At 38.2% G+C, this 22225-nt stretch overlaps 1 protein-coding gene across 1 annotated transcript; it reads right to left on the minus strand.

Annotated features, from left to right (window-relative positions):
* Nucleotides 1–19313: 19313 nt before the first annotated feature.
* Nucleotides 19314–21245, minus strand: olig3 (oligodendrocyte transcription factor 3). The gene has a single exon (XM_051125386.1). It carries the CDS (start codon nucleotides 21037–21039, stop codon nucleotides 20257–20259), a length of 783 nt encoding a protein of 260 aa, XP_050981343.1. The 5' UTR covers nucleotides 21040–21245; the 3' UTR covers nucleotides 19314–20256.
* Nucleotides 21246–22225: the final 980 nt, after the last annotated feature.

The following is a 22225-nucleotide window of genomic DNA, read 5'->3' on the forward strand; positions in this document are numbered from 1 at the left end:
GTAAAGTGTACATTACATTAAGAAGTAATTAAAGAGACACAAAAAACTTTTAAGATGTAATACAGAGAAAAATAATTTCAAAAATCAGCCACAGCCAAATGGCTGCCTGATTAATTGATCATAATATTATTATATGCCATCAAATATTGTCATGAAAACGAAAGCTACCTGAACTGAGTGACAACTTTCTAAATACTGATTTAGGTGTCTATTTTCCGCATGAACAGTCTGTCTTCTTCATTCTGTCAAAAGGCAAACCCCCCGTTACAGCACAGATGCTGGTCGGACAGTAATCAGATTAGGACTTTGGACAGGTTTACGGGCACTTGCTGTCAGCTTCACTTTGTGTGCAAATGATGGGATATGGCTCTTATAGTGATTAATGAGTGTGCTAATCTGCTGGATGCTGATGCGCTGATAGACACATCATCAGTGTCTGCTCTTCCAGCGCTCTCTGATTTCCTCTGGGTGCCGAACGTCAAACACAACTACTGCTGCTTTTAATTCACCGACTCAACATTAGCTTTTCATTAGACTAGTCAAGTGCGTAGAAGTGAGGTTACAACATCTTAAATGTCTCTTCTGTGTGTGGAAGTGTTTAAAGCTGAAGCATCTCATTTTTTGATGTTAAAATACAGTCTTCCAGCCCATGATAATATGGAAACCTGTTTGAAAACAGTCTCTTTTTTTTACAATTTCATTTAGAGACACTACTAATTTACATGCTATTTGGAGCATAAATAATTTCAGTCAAACTAAAATGCATTCAGACACCTTCAACATTTCTCACATTATCACAGTTTGTTTGCTTTAGTTTAGAAAATGGTAATAAAATATGACAAGAACTAAAGAGTTAAACTGTGTCAGAACAAATTCATGTTGATAATGTCAGATAACTTTGATAGAAAGGTATGTAATGGATTACAATCAACAAAAAATCAGACTACAGTTATGACAATATTTACACAACTATCAAGTGCATCATTTGGTTCAGTCTGTAGGTTGCATTAGCAATTAAAGAAAAAACACTTCAGCAAAACATGGTCAGGTGTCAATTTTAATAATTTGTGGTCCCAAATTTTTATCAATTTTACTGGTAGTCCACTGTATGAAGACTTTTTGGGTATAATATGTCACAGTTTACTTTATTTTGCTATCCTTACTTACATAAATGAACTATAGTGTCCTGCAACCAAAATAAATAAATAAATATATCAAAGTTAAGTTAATGAAGTAAACCTATTTCAATTTTAAGCATTTAATGATATTAATAGTGTAATAATTGAGTTTTACTGTATATGCACTGTTTTTCCAGCTCACTCTAAAAAGAAATTCAGGCAACCTATTAAAACAACTTAAATAAATGAATGGTTGCAAACTAAATATCCTAATTTATTGATTTAATGCAACCTTTTAAGTTGCAAACATTATTGTGATTTTTTTTTTCCTGTTGACATAATAATGTTGGTCCTTGTATCAACTTGATATTGTGTGTAATTTAAACTGATTTTTTTGTTCTTTTCTTAAGTTTAAGTTATTTAAAGTTTACATTTTCTTTATAGCTTCAAAATGTCTATTTCAGTGAATAGGATTGGATAAGGAGAATAAATGTTGAATTGAACTTATTATATGAGTTTTTAGTAAAGGGAAAGACTTGTTAGTGTTTAATACTGAAGTATTTGACAATAAGCTTTAGCATGTGCTACACTAGCCATTAATGCACAGTTTAAATTCTCTGCCACTCAGTTATGATTAAATTAGTTCGAACAGCTTTATTTCTTTTGTGTAATTATCTTAAAAAAATAGTGTTTATGCTATGAATGATGTTCCTATAACTTGCTGAATTTAATTAGAATTTGTCATAACTTTTTTTTTTTTGAGACAATGCATTTGCTTTTAGAGTGCAGAACGAGACTCTGCTTGCAGTATATACAATAAAAAAGAAGACAATTGAAAATAGTTTTGAAAAAATGTAATCTAACATATAATGTTTATTAATATACTTTTTTTTTTTTTTTTTAAATCCATGAAACTCTACTTAATCCTAAATAAAATGTCCAGATATGAATTATACAGTAGCTCAATACATTGTCACTGGGCGTTGATACATATTCATTTGAAGCCACATGAAACTGCCTGCATCAAACGACATCAAGATTCCCTCTGAGCAACAGCACACACAATAGCATAGCTGCTCCAGTCCGCAGCGACGAGATGCTTTTGTTTAGAGAGAAAGGCCCTCCGGAATAGGTAAGAGTGTGTGTGTGTGTGTGTGTGAGGATGTGAACAGGGTAAAGCCCTGAAAGCAGATAAAATCATATTTTGTAACGGCGGGTTCATCATAAATGTCCCCCAGCACTGGACAGCACAATAGCTGCAGGCGTTTACAGCATCATAAATCAAAGGTATCCGCCGCGCGAGAGCAGCTGGCACATTTGCAAATAATTGTAATTATTAATCATGCTGATTTCACACCCTTCAAGCGGGTGCTGGGAGAGCTCTGTGTCCAGGCGGCCCTGGCGCCAGGAGCCCACGGCCTGGGCCTGTGTGTGCAGCTCTGGGACGGGCCGCCGCGCTTTGATGCCGCTGAGCCGCACCGCTGAGCCGCACACAATGGCTCGGCAGCGCCGCGGCATGGGTCAAAACCGGAGAGAGCGTCCCATGAATGCTGTGCACGGCTGTACGGCCCATCATTTATCATCATCAACAGCAGCAGCAACGCAGCTCTTCTCAAATAGATCTGTATCCTGCAGGACTGGTGTTTTCTGTCATTTGTTTCATCATATTCACATGCTGTACTTCCCAATCATGATGCAAAATGTGGATTCTAAAATAGATAGCGCTGATTCTGATTCTGATTGGAAGAGAACTGCTCAAAAGCAGTGCTCACTTGTGAGCGTATATTCTATTTTGCTTGGCACCACAAACAGCTTATAGTTATACAGTATACATTACAGTTATTTATTCTTTTTTTTTTTTTTTTTAATTTATCAAGGACACATCAACGTGATCAAACGTGACAGAAAACACATTCATAAAGTTACAAAAGAATTCTATTTGAAATGCAGGCTGTTTTCTTGAACTTTCATTCATCAGTGAATTCGACAGTTTTCACAAGTATATGATGCAGCACGACTGTTTTCACTGTTGAGATGAAATGTTGCAGCAAATCAGCATGTTAGAAAGATCTCTAATAGATAATATGAAATTCTATATATTATATATTATTTATTAATATATTATTATCAGAGGTTGCGCTAGACTTTAACATTGTCTGTCACTTTGAAGCACAGGGTTGTAAAAATTCTGTCATAATCTATTATTACCCGTCATTTTAATTTTCATATTTTAATTATAACAACACATTTAATTGCTTTTATTTTTGTCCACATTTTCATTTTTAGTCATGAACCTACAGGACGACAGCGCACTGTTTAAAAACAACAACATATGATAGGGCTGGGTAAAAAAACAACAACAACAACAACAAAAAAAAAACGATTTCTCGATTTGAATAGATTCTCATTTTAATGAAACAATATTGATTCTTAAATCCCAATCGATCTTTTGGTCTGTGCTGTTTTCAGTTGATGAATGAACAGTACATAGTGCGTCTTCCTTCCAATAGATAGCAATAGGTTTAGGTTCCTGAATAGGTTTAGGTCTCAGATTTCACATTTCATTAGGAAATTCAAGCAATAAATACCGTTTTGGTGCTCTTTAATGTGGCGTGATAGATCGTTGTAGCTTCTGTGTACTTGCCTGTGCGTAATCAATCGCCTAGGAAAACAAATTCGTGACAGTTTCGTTTTTGTTCTGGATTCCATGCTCTGCTGCCAGACTGGAGCGCACTCGCCACCAATTGGACAGGGGTAGGAATTACAGCTACAATTTACACTAGATCACCCTCAGTGTAATCGGTCAGAGTGACGGACGGCCTTCAGATTTCTGCCCTCACTGATAAAAAAAAAAAAAAAAATCTGTCAATGACGGACAATTGAATATATATATTCAGATAGAAAAACAGCTTATTATGGTTGCCCTGTATTTTTTTGAATGTACTATAAACTATAAACTTGGTGATCATGAGAGACTTCTTTCAAACATATAAAAAAAACTTACATACTGTGTATTTGGCAAAATAATTTATTATTTTTAATTATTACATATGTTAACGTTATATAACCAAATAATTACTGTTTAAGTTGAAATCTAAATTAAACTTGTAAACTACACCTCTCTAATTTTTGTTTTTTGAGAATTTTTGTTTTGGACAATTACAGTTACAATGATTAAAATTCAGTTGTCCTTAAATATCCATTTAAATCTATCATACACTCCATTTATCCTCATCTTGCTCCTAAATGTCCTCCCTGCCTCTATTTTCTAGTCATTTGATTCTGAAATAGATTTCATTACATAAATATGTAAATACACTGCACTATATAAATATATTATATTAAGTCTCCACTATACTGCCACTGAGTCACTGTTATTGCTGTAAGAAACAGAGGAACAAACAACTCAATACAAAATTATATCGTATTGTATATATTAGCCAAAAAAGTTTGTTCTGAAGTCTTTTACCCACCTTTTTTTCATAAGCATCATTTCTAATAAATTTAATCTATACAAAAAACACAAACAAAAAAGAGTTAATTACTATTTTAAGAACCTAAAATTACACCTTTCATAAATGAATGCAACTGTTCCAAGTATTTCATACACAAATGTATCTATTTGTATTTCATTATTCAGTTATTTCATATACATATTACTTAATTTATATATTCATTTCATATGCAAATTACTCACCTGCTTACTTCCCAAAGAAATCAAATAAAATGGTATATAATAGGGATCAAGCTTAACTGTTCCACTTTATCTCAACTCACTGCAATCAAACTGAACTTTCAGATTTTAAAGTTTTCTAAACTTTTAAACAAGACATTTCCATTGGCCTGACAAACTTGCATTTTATGAGTTGCTCTTATTGGTTTCCGTTGCCTCGTGTAGTTTGGTGGGTACGAACCGCTCTTAAAATCACTGTACTACACAGCGTCTCAAGGCTTATTGCTTTATTGACACAGTTTCCATTATCAGTTGTGCAACATCTCAATTTATTTAATTAGATCAGTTTAAATGGTTAGAAAAACAAACCTGCGTGACACATAATTTCCATACAAAAAGATATTGTTTATAGATATTGCTACTAAAACAGATGTGCCCCCGTCTGTTTACGTTTCTGCAAATATTTGCTGTAACTGCCAGCGAGGCCTGCCATTGGGAAAATGATTCCGATAGATAGGATTGTTTCCCAGCTGTGAGCTGAGCTCAGTAGTTGGTATGTTGATTTACTAAATAAAGCGTCCAGCCCCCGTCAGACTCGGCCGTCCACACATAAGACACAAGCGCACAGATGGTAGGCAGTCCAGTCTTCATGCGCATGCCAGCGGCGTGGGCAGAAAACAGAAAAAAAGTTTTTGCTTGTGGAACCAAATTATCCATGTGTTTCTCACATTAACAATATTTTATTTTCATTAGCAGCTCACACTGTAGTGAATCCATTTTTAATTCCACAAACTACTAGAACAACAACCTACACATTCATTATTAATAAATATCAATGGGACTAAGGTAGTGTGAGTGTATATATACCGACCGTCACATTCCACCCCAAAGTCAAAAGAAATAAGAAAGAAATTATATTTTTGCATGAAGTACATCAATCTATTTTTTACATTTTGCATTGTGATGTTTTCATGACAAACAGTCCTATTTGCTTCCCTCAGTAATGTCTTAAAGGAGAAGTCCACTTCCAAAACAAAGATTTACATATAATGTACTCACCCCCTTGTCATCCAAGATGTTCGTGTCTTTCTTTCTTCAGTCGTAAAGAAATTATGTTTAAGTTTTTCGACATACCCTAACTGTCATGAACCAGAACAAAACAGTTCAGGCAGAGTAAGACGAGCATTTGAGATTAAAAAGTATATACATTTTATTACTTTTATGTAAATAACCGATCGTTTCACTAGATAAGACCCTTCTTCCTCTGCTGGGATCATTTACAACCACATTTGTGATCGTTTGAAGCCACATTTAAAGTGCATTTTGGAAGTTCAAACTCGGGGCACCATATCAGTCCATTATATGGACAAAAATGCAGAAATGTTTTCCTGAAAAAACATGATTTCTTTACGACTGAAAAAAGAAAGACATGAACATTGTGGATGACAAGGGGGTGAGTAAATTATTTGTAAATTGTTGACTTCTCCTTTAAGAGTTTGTCCAAATATAATTCCTTGGGGAAAATAATTAGACAAATTAATACATGAAATAATTTGGTCTTGGAAGAGTTGGAAGTTCATATTAAATTCTTTGACTTTACAAGTAAGAGTTCACCAAAAATGAAAATTAGCTGAAACCAAGATGTAGATGAGTTTGATTCTTCATTGAAAGAGATTTGGAGAAACTTAGCATTTAGTGTTACATCACCAATGGATCCTCTAAGATGTTTTTAACTTCAAACCATTGTATCCAGCTAAAATATGAGTCCATAATCCATAATGTTTCCTCCAGTGAAAAAGTGGTCTGGTCTGATTTAGGAGAGAAATTTGCACAGATCAAGCACCGTTTACAAGCCCAAACAGCTCTAAACAAATACATGACCCTGGACCACAAAACCAGTCATAAATGTAAACATTTCGAAACTGAGATTTATACATAATCTGAAAGCTGAATAAATAAGCGATAGGACAGTATTTGGCACAAGATACAATTATCTGAAAATCTGGAATCTGAGGGTGCAAAAAAATCTAAATACTGAGAAAATCGCTTTTAAAGTTGTTAATGCATATTACTAATCAAAAATTACGTTTTGTATATTTACGGTAGGAAATTTACAAAATATCTTCATGGAACATGATCTTTACTTAATATCCCAATGATTTTTGGCATAAAAGAAAAATTAATAAATTTGACCCATCCAGTGTATTTTTGGCTATTGCTACAAATATACCCGTGCTACTTAAGACTGGTTTTGTGGTCCAGGGTCACATATTCGTAGCAATAGCCAAAAATACATTATCAAAATTTTTAGATTTTGTCACAAATCATTAAGGATATTAAGTAAAGATCATGTTCCATTAAGAAGTTTTGTAAATTCACTACCATAAATATATCAAAACTTAATTTTTAACTAGTAATATGCATTGCTAAGAATTTAATTTTGACAACTTTAAAGGCGATTTTCTCAGTATTTTTGATTTTTTTGCAGATTCAAGATTTTCAAATAGTTGTATTTCGGGCCAAATACTGTCCTATCCATTAAACCATTCATCAGTGGAAAGCTTATTCATCTTTCAGATGATGTATACATCTCAATTTAAAAAAAAATGGACCTTTATGACTGGTTTTGTGGTCACATATTAGGTGGGTGGATTTTGATGCAAGAGACCACAGGAGATGGACTTTTTCACTGGAAGAAGCGTTTATCAATTATGCATTAGGATTTTAGCCAGACTAGACGGTTTAAAGTGAAACTTCCTTAATGATGGATTTGTTTCTTACAAGCACACAGCTTTTCAGTGGTGTAATGCTAAATTTCTTAAAATCTGTTCCAGTGAACTATTCTACAGTCTGAGCACAGTTTGAGAAATTAAGATCACTTTTAAAGCAGGAGACTTAAGCCGGCTGAAATGCTGGATATCATGAAAAGTCTATGAATGGCGGCAATACCGGTGTATTTAAGAAGATGTATGCAGCACTACACACCCACATGAAAGCGCAACTGGTGTTTATCATATAAAGGCAACAGCACATAGGAATTCCATGAGTGGAAGACGGGAGCATCAGAGTTTGTGTTGGTTAGAAGAAATCTCTAGCATTAATTCTGATCATGGCTTGTCTTGAAAAACAAAGACAGTTTGACGCTTGTCGTAGGAGAAGTCACACTGCAGGACTGTGCGCCAAATCTTCTGACACTGCCAGAATTTCATCGGAGGTAAAATCTGATCACAACAGTCATTAATCAGCTGTTGGTGAACATGTCAAAGTAACGATCAAAGACTACAGATTTTAGCCTAGGATTATAAGAATCTTTTGGGATTTGTGAAATTTGTCTCAGACGGCCAAATCGTACAGTGTGAGCCTGGCTTTAATTACCTCTCAAAGTACACCCACTGCTAAATAAGAGAAACAACTGACTTATCAGAGTGATTTTCTTTGTTATGTGCACTTTTCTAGCATGTAATGAAAAAATACACATAAGACAATCATTAAGTGAAAACTTCTTGGCTGAACGCATCCTGCAGAAGGATGTGGCGGCATGCCGGGATCAGGCAGTGGGTGGGGAGGCGATGGGCGGAGGCTCTCCGGGAGGTCACCTCCTATTTGACAGAAGGTGATGGATGACCTCTGAGCAACCTCTAACAGACTTCCCCAGCTCCTGCATAACACTGGCCATCAGAGCATCGGGGCCGGCCCGCGGGACAAAGGCCGGCACAGGTATTCAAATGACCCCTAATGGAAAGGGAATAGACTCAAGAAGAAAGTGCAACTCTGACTCTAATGAGTTGCTAATAGGAGAAAATCACTTTCTGTTCTCCCGGTGGGTAAAGACAGATGGAGATGGAGGTGTATTTGCTCTGACTGACAGATCTGACAGGCCCGTTTGATGAAAAGAGAATTGCACATGCGGTCAGGCATGGGCCTGCTGTCATCTGGCCGTACTCGCAGATGATCGTTCGCAACAAATGCACATGCATTATTACTCAACTCCCACATAATTTGATATTTTTAAGCTGCTTTTGCACAATAAACAGCGCTCATTCTACACCGAATATAATCCGTCCCAGATGGGAGATCCTAATGTGTGTTTATTTCACATCTTTCCGAATTAATACAGAAGAACTTTTGACTTACAAATTGTGAAATTCTATGAACAAACTCATGAACCCTCAAAACTTCAGCAGTTTTGAATTCAGAAATTTTGCGGCTAAAGAAAGCTCACTTTTGGTCAAAGTTTATGAAATCAAGAAGTGTAAAAGAACGTTTCTGGTAGCTTGATTGTCACAATCATTGTCACATGCACTTAATGCACGTTCATGCATGAATTCACAAGTGCACTTAAAATTCATGTCTTTGTATTATGCTAATAGTATTTAATGGCAAAAATGTATTAAATCAGTTCAGTGCAATATACTGACTACTATCAGTGCTGGGTAGTAACTGATTATATGTAATCTGGATTATCTGAATGATCAGATTCCCAAAACTTTGTACTTGGTTATATTATGTTTTAAAATGTTCATAACCTGATAACAGTTACTTTTTATTAATCATACGTCCCTCTGAGATTTAAAGTTAATATTTCAGAATATTTCAATCATTTATCAGCACATTTGTACGATGTTGACATGCAGGTAAAAAAACAAACAAAAAAACAATACAATACAATACAATTAAATTAAATTTGAGTGTTCAAGCATTTTATTTTATTTTAATTAAAGATTAATTAAATTAATTAAATGATTTTAATTAATTATTAGCTTTTCATCAACTCATAAATATCCCAGCCAGTCTTCAATTTACCCCAGTTTGGAAAACCCTGGATTAACCTTTTTAGAAAAAAAAAAAAAAAAAAAAAAGGAATCTAAAACTGTTAGAATACATTGCCTGAAATAACATGATTGACTGACTGCATTACTGACTACAATTTTCATCATGCAATTTGTAATCAGCAACAGACTATAATTTGTAGAGATGTTGAATTGTATCTACCCAGGACTGTCTACTATCAATACTTACTATATTTTAAATCGAACAGCTCTCGGAGCATATTTAGTTCAGCATTGAGATATTGAGATCTGTTTGTCAATATGTCAAAATGAGTCACTTTGTCATGCCGTTCCTACAAAGTGACAGCATGCTGTATTGTCCCGGCTGACATGTGTGTCAATGTGGGCTGTGCTGCGGACAGATAGTGGCTGCAGAAGTGTGCCATCTCTGCTCTTTGTGCGGAGCAGAAACCTGCGGCAAGCAGGCGCATCAGCAGGGGTTTGGCAGCAGCAGGTATTCACATGCACTCTCCAATGACATTAGGATCCAGCAGTGAGAGAGCTTTACATTGAGGGAACTGCAACGGCTTGCTAATGGGATAATAAGGATGTAGCCGGCCCCCGCCACTCCAGCGGCTCTATAGCACAGATGGAGTGCCCCCTTCTGCCGGAGCGATGGATCAGAACGAACGAGGGCTGTGATTGACGAGAGCGACAGCCGCCACCTTGTTGCATTTCCTCTTGTCACAGCGGAAACAGGGACGCTCGGCATGGGTTTGCCTTATCTGTGCATGAGCTGCTGTGTTTCTGTAGAGAACAGCTTCAAAATGAGCTGAAGCCGAGCGTGTCCAACACAGAGGTTGATTTAAGAAAGAGATTTGCCGTTAATCATTGTGGTATATTATCAGCGAACCGGACGGACACTGTGCGTGTACAGCATTTCAAGTCATTTGTTTAATACAGATATTGTTATTGTTAGAATAATTCACTTTTAAATCTTACATGTTTGTACATATGGAAAAAATAAGATATTGTAGAACAATATGAAGACAGAGAAATTAATCTGAATAAATGCTATGGCCAAATCCACAATTTTGTTATGTTGTCTCGTTTGCAGTTTCAGTCACCCTCCTTCCTGATTGTCTGTCTCATGGTGAGCAGCTGTTATATTGCATTTCAGCATCCAACACATATAACCCAACATCTGCTGTATTTCCCATAACAGTGGCCTGCGATTCCACCCATATCATTATACCCTCCACTGCCTTCTGAGCTCAGCCGAATGCTGCCACACTGGCCAATACATCAGAGCGAGCTGCTCCGGACAGTCAGCATTAAAATGCTGTTTTTCTTTATTTCATTCATAGGACTGTGTAATTGTATTAGAATATATAAAGTAAATTCAATGTATAGGGTTTATGTACGGTACCCTAACCCCAAACTCATTCATTTGTATTTTGATGCTCAAAACACTGGTAAAACGTTTGGAATTATTAAGACTTATTAAGAAGTTTCTCATGCTCACCAAGGTTGCATTTATTTGTTTGGAAGTACAGTAAAAGCAGTACTATTGTGTCATTTTATTACAATTAAATACAATAACCGTTTTCTATTTGAATGTACAGTAAAATGTAATTTATTTCTGTGATCTAAAGCTGAATTTTAAGCATCATTACTCCAGTCTTCATTGTCACGTGATCCCTCTCAGCTCACTCCAGCACAGCATTCATCATTTTTACATATTTCTAAGCAGAATCAAAATTTTCAATTTGCAAAAATTATATGATCAATTTATCAAAAATTATGTTATGTTCCTGTCTTGTTTAATGACATTACAATAAAGAAATCTGACCTTTAGAAATTATTTTTACAGTCACTGTCACAAAATTTGATCAGTCATGTTTTTAAGTGAAAACTATTTTTTAAATAAATAATGATAACAATATTACTTTATTTGTATTAGCTTAGAATTTTACACTGTATACATAAAATACTGAAATTCCAGCTAAAGAAATGCATTTTCATTGTTATATATAATATTATATACTGTATGTTGTCACATATCATATAAATGATATACAGTTACATGTATATATATACAAAAATTGTTCTTATAATACATACAAATGTATTGTCTTTCTGTGCTCCACATATATACAGTACTGTGTCTTCTAGGAAATATTATTTAATAGCTTTGAGATTATGTTCAGAAATATAAATATTCTGAAATATCAGCAGCAGACGCACACACACACACACACATACCCACAGCGATGTCTCTCTTCCGATTAGGTGAGCTCTCAGGAGAGCCATTGGGTACAAAGCGTTAACATCTGGCATCCATTACAGCCCCAGATCAGTTGTGATTTGTCCATATGATGACTCTGGCCTAGCCAGACGTGGGGGGCTCACATCCTCCACGCTGCCGACAGACCAGCGCTGCTGTCACTTCTGTTTTCACACCAGTGCACAGCACACACACTATAATTAGCTCTGCTGGCCTGAGCAGCACACACACACACACACACACACAATGCTTCACATTGTAGCTCCATGTCATTCAACTTAATGCCATAATGTAAACTTTGCAATGTGTTCACATCAGCACATTTGTAATTTCCATTAGTTAACAAGAGTGATCTGTTGCCTAGTTCTAATATATTAATTTGATTAGTGGCTCACATTGCCCTTATGATGCTTATGTTCATTAAAAGGTAAAACATGAATTTACATATAATAACAAATTACTAAATATTATTCATTTTCTTTGTGTGTTTCATTGCATGATTAACATTACTACATCCTCAAAAACTATATGCATAAACAGTGAAGTAAAATGCATTTAGGTATCTCTCAATTCATTGTACATTTGTTTTCACTGGAAAACCGTCTGTCGTTTACATTTAAATGGTATTCAGAATCACATACTGTGACCAATGTCTTCTGGCACATGGCCAGCTTCATTGAGCTCGCCAAAACCTCACATTACTCAGGCAGTCCTGAAATAAAGGCGAACCTCTGACTTGCAGCGTGAAGTCTGGTCCACTTCGCAGACAGGATGAGACCATATAAACGTCATGTAAAGCGACCAACCACAGTTCATTCTCTTTTAAATGTGCCATTAAGGGTTTAAGATTTTATATTACAAATTATATACTCTCGGTCAAAAGTTTGGAACAATTACAATTGTTAAAGTATTTTAAAAGAAGTCTCTTATTCTCACCAAGTCTGCATTTATGTAATTAAAAATACTTTAAAAACACTAATATTATGAAATATTATTACAATTCAAAATAGCTGTTGTCTATGTGAATATATTGTAAAATGTAATATATTCCTGTGAGCAAAGCTGAATTTTCAGCATCATTACTCGTCTTCAGTGTCACATGATTCTTCAGAATCATTCTAATATGCTGATTTGCTGTTTAAAAAAACATTTCTGATTATTATCAGTGTTTCAAACAGTTGTGCCACTTCACATATTTCTAGATAAACACAAAAATATTTTTAAAAAAGAGACACTTAACAATGTGATTTTGGGGGGTCCTTGGCATGAAGTGTGAAAACCCCTAGTTTGGAAAACACTAAAATATTTGTGGTACAGTCCTCCTGGCGTAACCTCAGTGCCAACAGTTCAATCGCTCACCAGCAGCAGCATCTGAATCATCAAGTTTTCAGGTACCAGTCCAGATCGTGTTATACCCTGCATACTATGCAACTGAGCGCGCTATAATGAGCGTTCGGAGCATAAGCTTGCGTTGTACCATCTGCATGCGTGCCACGCGTGGAGCGTTCGTTCAGCCAAACTGTCAGTGTCTCAGCCATCCGCGTGCTAACTAGCTTCTCTCTCAGCGGCCGACCAGAGCTGACAGCCAGCCATTTACCAAAAGGCTGCATGATGTGCCCTAATTAGCGTACACCACTCCCCTTTGTGCGTGTGATTAAGTAGTAACTGTATCAATTTTGCTCAATCAGATTTGTTTGAGATAATGCGCCTCTGGAGAGGTGATCCATACGCTTGCCTAATGGAGAATCATCTCGCATTATTCCGCCGCTGGTAGAGACCTGTGCTCAATGCATTCATTTTAAGGTCTCTATTTGTGTCATAGTATGTACTATGTCCACGTGCGTAATTTTTAGCTGATTTATAGTCAATAATATCTCAACTGAATAAACCTTTGACAGCTGAATATAAGCAGTCCATCGTGTCACTGTGTACATTTCACAGCCATTACATTTATGCCAACACTCTCGTTGTGCGCCTACATCATTTTGTCGAACAACGTCCCCTACAGTGAGGGGCACTACCATACTTCCCTATGCCAAGACACGAGCTGGCACACACATTACAGTCTACAGACGTCTTACATCTTGCCTTATCCGTATTTTCAAACTTTCTATCAGCAGTGTCACACAGAATTGATGGTGTGTTCGCGTCATGTGGGAATTAGCATAATGGTAATAACAACCACCCATGCTTTTGTCTAACAAGTAAAAGTACAAAGTTCTTCAATAGAAGTAAAAGTAGAATTTTCTAAATGCTTGCAAGTCTAAAGATGAATGATGTTTATTTTTGTTAAAATATTGGAAAGCTGCAAAGTAAGATACTGTGTGTGGTTTAGATCACAATTCAACAACAACAAAAAAAAAAATGTAATTAATAATCTTGATTCACACTCCAGTTGGTGATGGTAACACTGTATGCCAACCGACTCAAAAATTCAGAAGAAACTCTGGGAACACAAGTACCCATGAAAGCAGCTTCAACAGGAAGTCAGAAAGCTACCTATTGTATATAACATTTTATATTTCTTTTCATCACTGTCAAAGTTTCCTGGTGCACTCCCTTCTCCAATACTTAATAAGAGAATGTGGAAATGATTAAAGATGTTTTTATGGTAAAAGTTATAAAAGCTCACCTTACGAGTGCCACTGAAACTGATCTGAAGAATTCAGATCAGACTGATATCACTTTATTCTGATATCAATTTTTTCTGTTGAGAGAGGTTCACCAGTTTTCTATTTCTTCCAGTTAACACCTCTAATATGTAAATGTTGTTAAAAAAGAGCACTCTGTCAAATCTCACTGAGTTCTGTAACAGTTGTTTCATCAATCATTAATCTATCAATACTAGTCAGGAAAGGTTATGTATGTCATGCACCACTAATGGCTCCAAAAGGATCTGCAGCATTCCCCATTCTGCCACTGACTGGATGCACAGTTACTCCTGCCCCACAGTATATTTGCTCAAAAGAGCACCATTTCCAAAGTACCAAAGCACATTAAACTGGGTAGGAGGAAGTATTTTAATACTAGGAACTCACTTGGATGGATTCACTTAGACTACTTCATTAAACCATTTACACAATGCGCACTCCTCCTTGAACCCAGTTGACCCCATGTATCCCGACATCTTCCAGAGCATGTTCACCTCGTGCTACACGAGCCGCGGCAGCTTTCAAGCATGTGTCGCGCTACGATTTAAATAAACACACATCCTTTGATCACACCTGCTCCCAAAAACCTCCCTCTCTCTGACCAGAAGGCCGGATGGCACGAGGACCTCGCTCGTTGGCGGTTGACAATCAAGGACATTTCGTTTTCGGCAATATCAGGGCAGTAACATTCTCCCAGGGAGTCCCTTATCCATAGGCTACTGGCAGACAGACAAACACTCAGTGACAGCCATTTATGGCCAACTAGTGAACGCCATCTGTCAGACACAGTAGGAGAACATTACGGAGCACAGAACTGAGAGCCTCGCTCTTTTATGTTGTCGTATTTAGAGTAGAAAGGGATGCCAAATGCTGACTTGGATGTTGTAGATTGACTAACACAAAAAGGATCTGCTTCTCTGTCATTCAGCTCCAGGGTTTGTGCTTTCCTGTTTAGTCTGTTTAGCTTGTAATTTAGTTGTCGGCAATGAAGTCCTTCCAGGATGAACGCCGATGAATTATCAATTTAAATGAGCACATTCTGCTTGAAGTTTCTGGTCTGTAAACGGAGGAACGACAGCACGGCGATTGCGAAGAGCAAAAGTTTCTCTAAACTAATAAAGCCACTCCGGGTCGGCGCGAACGGCGGACCGATTTCCGCACGGCGTTTAAATCGCACCGGCGTATAGCATGAACAATAGCAAATGTGGACATTAGCGCTTTAACTGCACAATTAACATGCAAATGAGCGGTGACACTAATGGCTGTTGCAAAACGCTCTTATGATGGAAATATGCTTTCTGTTTTGGCTGTATGGGATAAACATTTGTCTATGAAATCAGCTGATGACAGGCCTTAGGCATTCCCCAGGGGCAGAGCAAAATGGCTCATGCACCTGCCACCTAATTCAGCCCAGGACATGGACTAGAGTAACTGGCAGGCATAATGAACTGCATTCATCCTGTCAGCAGAGTCAATAACTTATCCCCACAACTGCTTTTGTTCTAGCCGAAGCTTGCGGGTTCCTCCGATGTGCCCCATGCCCTTATTCAACTGAAATTTATTTTCAATTGCAGCCCCCGGTGTTGCCCGGCACAAGCCCAGCTTTGACGGGACTCTCTTTAGCCCTGGGCCGGGAGCATTGTTAGCGTCCGCGTCCATTGTTCGGGACCTTTGAGCGGTCGGATGGTAATAAGGCCACTCTCGAAAGTGTAAAATCTCAAGTGTTTCCAGTAACAGGTGTGTCCACTGACGAGGACTACCCATTTGTCATGCGTGAAAAGAAAGGGCTCCACTTAGCGTAGCTGTCTTTTCGACAGCGGCCGCGGGGAAATTACCCAGGAGCATGGGAGTCTCTTCCAACCCCGCTTGACCCCTCCGAGTTTACGGCTGGCAATCTGGTGCCTTCTTAGCTCGCTTCAGCGCACTACATTTGCGCTACGCAAACTATGCTTCGCATCAAGCCAAACTGAGGCTGTGTGGCTGAATCTGGTGCATTTACACGATGGACCTAGGTGCTCGTGTCAAGTGCATTGTTAAATAAAGAATAAAGCAAGAAAAAAAATTGTACTGGGATAGCCTGTTCAGTAATTGCATCAAATGATTTCTCAACATGTCAAGCATGACCGCTGAGGTCATTTAGTTAACCCGACCATTGTTCACGTAGAAGCACCTCTGAAAACTATCTCAACTTTGTAAAAGGGAACTGTAAACAAACATGTTATCATAACAATCAGAATGGTTAATGAAGCACCAGCAGGAAAGGAGTTTATTAACCACCAACCTGTAATTAAAGGAAACAAAGGGAGAGGCATGGAGCGAAAAATACCATGAGGCGTTTAATTTACTTTCGAGCGAGCGTGTGAGAATTGCTTCGCACGGAGCTCTCATTGGCTGCATCGGCGGCCTCGCAGATGCTTTTTTGGAAGACATAACACATAAACACAGACTTTGACAAATGACAGATTCTGACTCCAGAAGCGCACGACAGTATGCCGCATGCTGCTTTCCATTTTGCTGGCCTGCAGCTCAGGCGCTGTTTGGAACACAAAACAATCTAGATGCAAGAAGACAGATCATAATATAGTAAAGCCCTTGAAATATTACACTTGGCCATGCCAACTTATGACACGATGTTTGCTCTGTACAGTAATGGCGGCTCAAATCATGTGGTGGACTAAAAAAACTCCTATAGCCACATCTGGAGCCTAGAGTATCATAGAAATTTAGGGGCGGGCTAATTTCACCACCAAGAACACCATAGCAATTATTAAGTAACTCCCTGGCAACCACAAATAAGACCTTAGCACTGTAACAGCAAATGATGTGTGGTTCATGGACCATCGGTGACATTTTTAGAAAACGTTAAACTTGTTTTGTGGATAAGTTCAGTCTTATATGTAGGCTACATGATTCAAGTTTAAAAAATTAGCCGTACTGCGCACGTTACAAGACAGTGATACACACCTGTATGAACCAAGGACTTCCGATTACAGTTGCGTGAAACTTTAACCGTAACGCTTATTGGTCAACTTCAGGTGAAGCACCAAATGATGTACTCTAATGGATTTAACATTAAAATAAGGAGAATTTCGGAAAATGTATATATATTTAAAATTAATTCCCGTTGACGTACATTATTCACATTTCCAAAGTGCATGACGAATCTCTGCCGGCCTTCTTTCTTGATTTAATCTGTAAACTCAATTGTGATTGGCCTTTTTTCTTTCTTGCATATATTTTATTATCTATGAAGTGTGATTAGCGTGCTGAGGAAAATTGATTAAATTCCCACAGAACCAAGATTATACCTATCTTTACTTTAAACTTCTGCCTTGCTTGCACTGCTATTTCCTTCCGGAAATGCAAATTTAATGCAACGTGCACGCTGTAAAGTGTGATCATAAGGTTTCGCTCTGCGATCGACAGAACCCCGTTTATCATCCAGTTCCTTGACTAACGACAAATACTAATTCGCTGATTCTGAAATAATGCTTTGCACAGTAGAACGAATCCAATTACGCAAATGTCCATTGCCAATGCGGCGTTTTTCAAGCGTTTGTCCCGACGTGAGCTCGCTGCTTTCCTTCCATCTGGCTCGAGTCCTGGCCAGTGTTCATACACTGTTTGTAGTCCCTAAAAAACAAAGTGTAAAACTAGCTCACCATTCTCGCCCAGGCTCTTCTTGTTACTTGTCTAAAAAGGGACTTGAGCCCCTCAACGAGTTAGTTACAAAGGCTTTTTAATCCTTCGCCTCATTTACATCCCCCTAGAATAGAGTCCTGAATATCTAATCTTCTGCATTTAGGGTCCTGTAATCCGCACGCTCTCTCTGATGTTTTCTTCTCCCATTCCCCTATGAACAATTAACTTGTAATCTCTACAAACATACATTCAGCTGCTGCCTATCTGATCTGCGCGGAGTCTGTGAAAGGACCCGAGGGACTGCCTTTGTGTTTCAAATGTGTCCAGTGCAATTTTATCATTCTTTCGCTGATACTAAGGAAACATTCTATTATTTTAGCAATACCATTTTAGGGATATCATAATAAATAATAGAATATTTCCTTAAGCAATTTTCATATTAAATTTAAGGAATATATTACTAAATTAAGCATGGTAGCACTGTATTAGAATACAATTATAAAAACAGAACCATTTCACTGTTGTTATTATTATTAGTGTTGTTGCATTTTATTTTAAATGCTTATTGACGTAAAATGGTTTAGCCTATTTCATGCTTTCTTCGTACTCGTTTAATCGTTGTTTAATTAGTGTGAATCAGATAAAATTAATTTTGCTGTGTCACAACTCAAACATTTTAAATGTAGAAATACCGTGCAAAACAGGCTATTTTTTTATCATCAAAACCGTGTTTTTTAGGACTTACATTTACATTTATTCGCTTTTATCGGCTCACAATGCATAGTTTTATACTTTACAGAAATCAAACGTTTAAGGACACAACTTTACTTTGTTTCGTTCTTATTTCGTTTTAATATTTAATTTACCTCTAAAGAGCATTTATTTTGACTGGCCAAGGAAATTATTTTTGGATGTCACCTAGCTATTATGTTTTGGAACAATTTCTTGCGTGTGTAAAATATTTGATTGCATATAGATATACATGACACGAAACTGTTAATTGGCATCATTTTTTTGTAACCATTTTCGATATGTAAGAGTGAGATTTTTTCACCCCAATCACAGCTGTAATAACTGCACAAGGTACAATTAATTTCGTATGCAAGACATGTTACAAAATATACAGAACAACAGAGATATTTAGTTTTTACAGTAATGTTTTATTGAAATTTCATCCAGGAACACTGGGCAATAATAAATATCTCATTTGTCAACAAGAATGTACAAAAATAAAGACCACGGCAATCTCTCTGGAATAACAAAATTTTCCCAGGAAAAAAAGATCATGCTTTTAGGTTGTTTGAACAAGATGCCATGCCGAAGAATTTCAAATAAAGATACGACACAGAAATAACACGACTGAATGTTCAGCTATTACTTAGGCTGACAAAGGATGAATAAAATAATCGAAAGAGATATAATAATAACACTCTAGTGCGAACTAAATCCATAGTCGTACGGTTTTCATCCGAAATGCCTTTTCACAATCCTTGTTACAAGGAACATGTGGGATTCGTCTTTTCATACCCTTTGCAAAAAAAGATACATGCACGCAACTCCCCCACATCACATGATCAACAAGTAGCCTTGCCGACCCTTACGCAAATTTACCACGAAAGCCACAGTTTGCGCCAAAACGCCATAGGAAGGACAGATACGCGTAACAACGAAACGTCATGGTGGTTCTAACAGCGTTCGAAGGAGACCCCACATTAATGTAGGCTATAATTGTTTTACAGTTGAAACGCTAATCTTTGTAGGCTATCTGCGTTTTTTGGCGGACAGTATGGTTACCACGGCAAATCTGTGTAAGGGGAGTGCTCGCGTTTCCAGGGCAACTTCAAACACATAGATTCCGCCTCAAATAGAACAATTTACTCTCATTTACAGTGAATGTGCGCGGAGCCTGGCGCGGCCCCTGACATTATTTACAGCGCGTTATGCAGCACGTACTCCATAACGTTGAAGTAGTTACCTTACAAAGCAATCGACGAGATCCTTGTTACAAGGACGAAGTTGTGAACTTGTAAGGGCTAAAACAAACAAACGAACGAACAAACATACAAACAAACAGATCATGCAAAGTCCAGTCCGTTCACTGTTTACAGCGTGACGTTCACTTCATCACTTCCTTGTTTTCTGTCGAGAGCCTCGTCAGTCCTGTCGAAGTGATGGGCAGGTGGGGAGGCGGCGGCACCTGGCAAATCGTGCAGGGGCACGGCAAGCCCGCCCAGTGCTGAAACGAGCCCCCGAGCTGCAGCGGAGGCGTAGGGGTGCTCTTCATCAAAGAGTGCGGCGCCCTGATGGAAGTAAGTCCCGGTAACGTGGTGGAAAGCGTCGAGGAGGTGGACGAGGTCAGTGCGCTCCCGAGGAGAGGATGCACCTGGTGCGCCGCCGCGCTCGCCGAGTGCGCACCGCCGTGGCTCACCGTCCCGCAGTGGAACGCCGAGTGGTGGCCGCCGTAAATCTCGCCCACCAGCCGCTTCATCTCGTCCAGGGAGCTCGTCAGCATCAGGATGTAGTTTCTGGCCAGCAGGAGCGTGGCGATCTTGGACAGCTTCCGCACCGACGGCCCGTGCGCGTACGGCATGACCTCTCGGAGCCCGTCCATCGCCAGGTTCAAGTCGTGCATGCGCTTGCGCTCTCGGCCGTTGATCTTCAAGCGCAGCTGCTGGATCTCCTGCTCGGTCACCTGCTTCTTGAGTTTGTACTTGCTGCCGGAGGGCGTTTTGGGCGTGTGCTCGCTCGTCATCTTCTGGAGCAGCTCGTTCTGCGTGGAGGACACGGAGTTCAGGCGTCCGTCTTGAGGATGGTGGTGGTGGTGGTGGTGGTGATCGCGGAGGTACATCCCATCCATGTCTGGAGAGGAAGCTCTGCTGGAGCTCGAGTCCGAATTCATTTTATGGCTGCGCTTGGGTAGGAGGTTGTCTCTTTCTCTTGTCTTGTTTTTATTTCAAGTCACTCCTGCTTGATCACCTGATTTATCCCACTGGAGACTCTTTTTTCCTCTCTCTCTCTCTCTCTCTCTCTCACACACGCTCTCACTTTCACTCTCTCTCACTCTCTTTCTCTCTCTGTAGACCGAGGCCGTGTCGCCTGGTTTGATTTCGGTCGGAGATGCACCTCTTGCTCTGTGGCGACGCATCACAGGGCTCCGTATTTATAGTCCTGCTCGAGAGGGGCCAAACAAAAGGAGCCCCTCTATTCATAACGGTCTTGTTAGGATGACGTCCCCATTATCTAGAGCGGTGTGCTTTGACTGTCCCATTGACCAAAGGAGCATCTATTCATATTCATTGTAACGACACCATGGGGAGACACTTCAACCCAGGAGCCTCTGAAAGTTTGCAAATACTTCTCCACACTTAAGAAACGATGCCGGGTCGGTTACAACGCATCTTGCATCATTTCATGTCACAGATATGCAGTTATAAAGCACTGTATGTACATCAAGTTTATTGGCATGTATCGCTGAATAATACTGTATTATTACTATCGTTAATATAAAAGTAAACTTAACAAGCATTACAACGAATATAATTACAACTAGATAATGCATTCCACTAGAAATACCTAAGTTGAGTCTTATATTGTTATGATTGTAAACCACAAATTCACATTAATAGATGTTTGGTGCAGAGCTATTTTAAGGCCCACGTAAGTCCAACAAAAATAAAACACATGAAACTTTAATTGTTTTAAATCTAAAGAACAATCAGAGTGGCACCTGTTACAATTACAGTGTTTGACAAATTCGAATTAAATTACTAGCTAAGAAAACTGATTTGAAATTCTGAAACGATGTTATTAGTGCAAATATGTTTAAACACATTATTATTATTATTTGCAAACAACAATAACAAATTTAGATTAACTTTGTGGATGTTTTTTTCCCCCTTAGGGAAATGAAGAATTTCACTTTTTCTTAATTTGATATATATTTTGTTAATTTCATAAATGGTTATTAAATTTTTAAGCCTCTTTCCCTGGTATAAACAGCTAAAGATGCATTGGTGTGTCAATGCAATTATATTTCATTATGTTACAGAAACAAAGTCAAGGTAAAGAATGAATAAAATTAGTTA

The sequence above is a fragment of the Labeo rohita genome, chromosome 13 (assembly GCF_022985175.1).
Source record: "Labeo rohita strain BAU-BD-2019 chromosome 13, IGBB_LRoh.1.0, whole genome shotgun sequence".
Lineage (NCBI taxonomy): Eukaryota > Metazoa > Chordata > Actinopteri > Cypriniformes > Cyprinidae > Labeo > Labeo rohita.

Coding starts and splice junctions, on each gene's coding strand:
- olig3 (XM_051125386.1), bottom strand. CDS start 21,039: ATGAATTCGGACTCGAGCTCCAGCAGAGCTTCCTCTCCAGACATGGAT.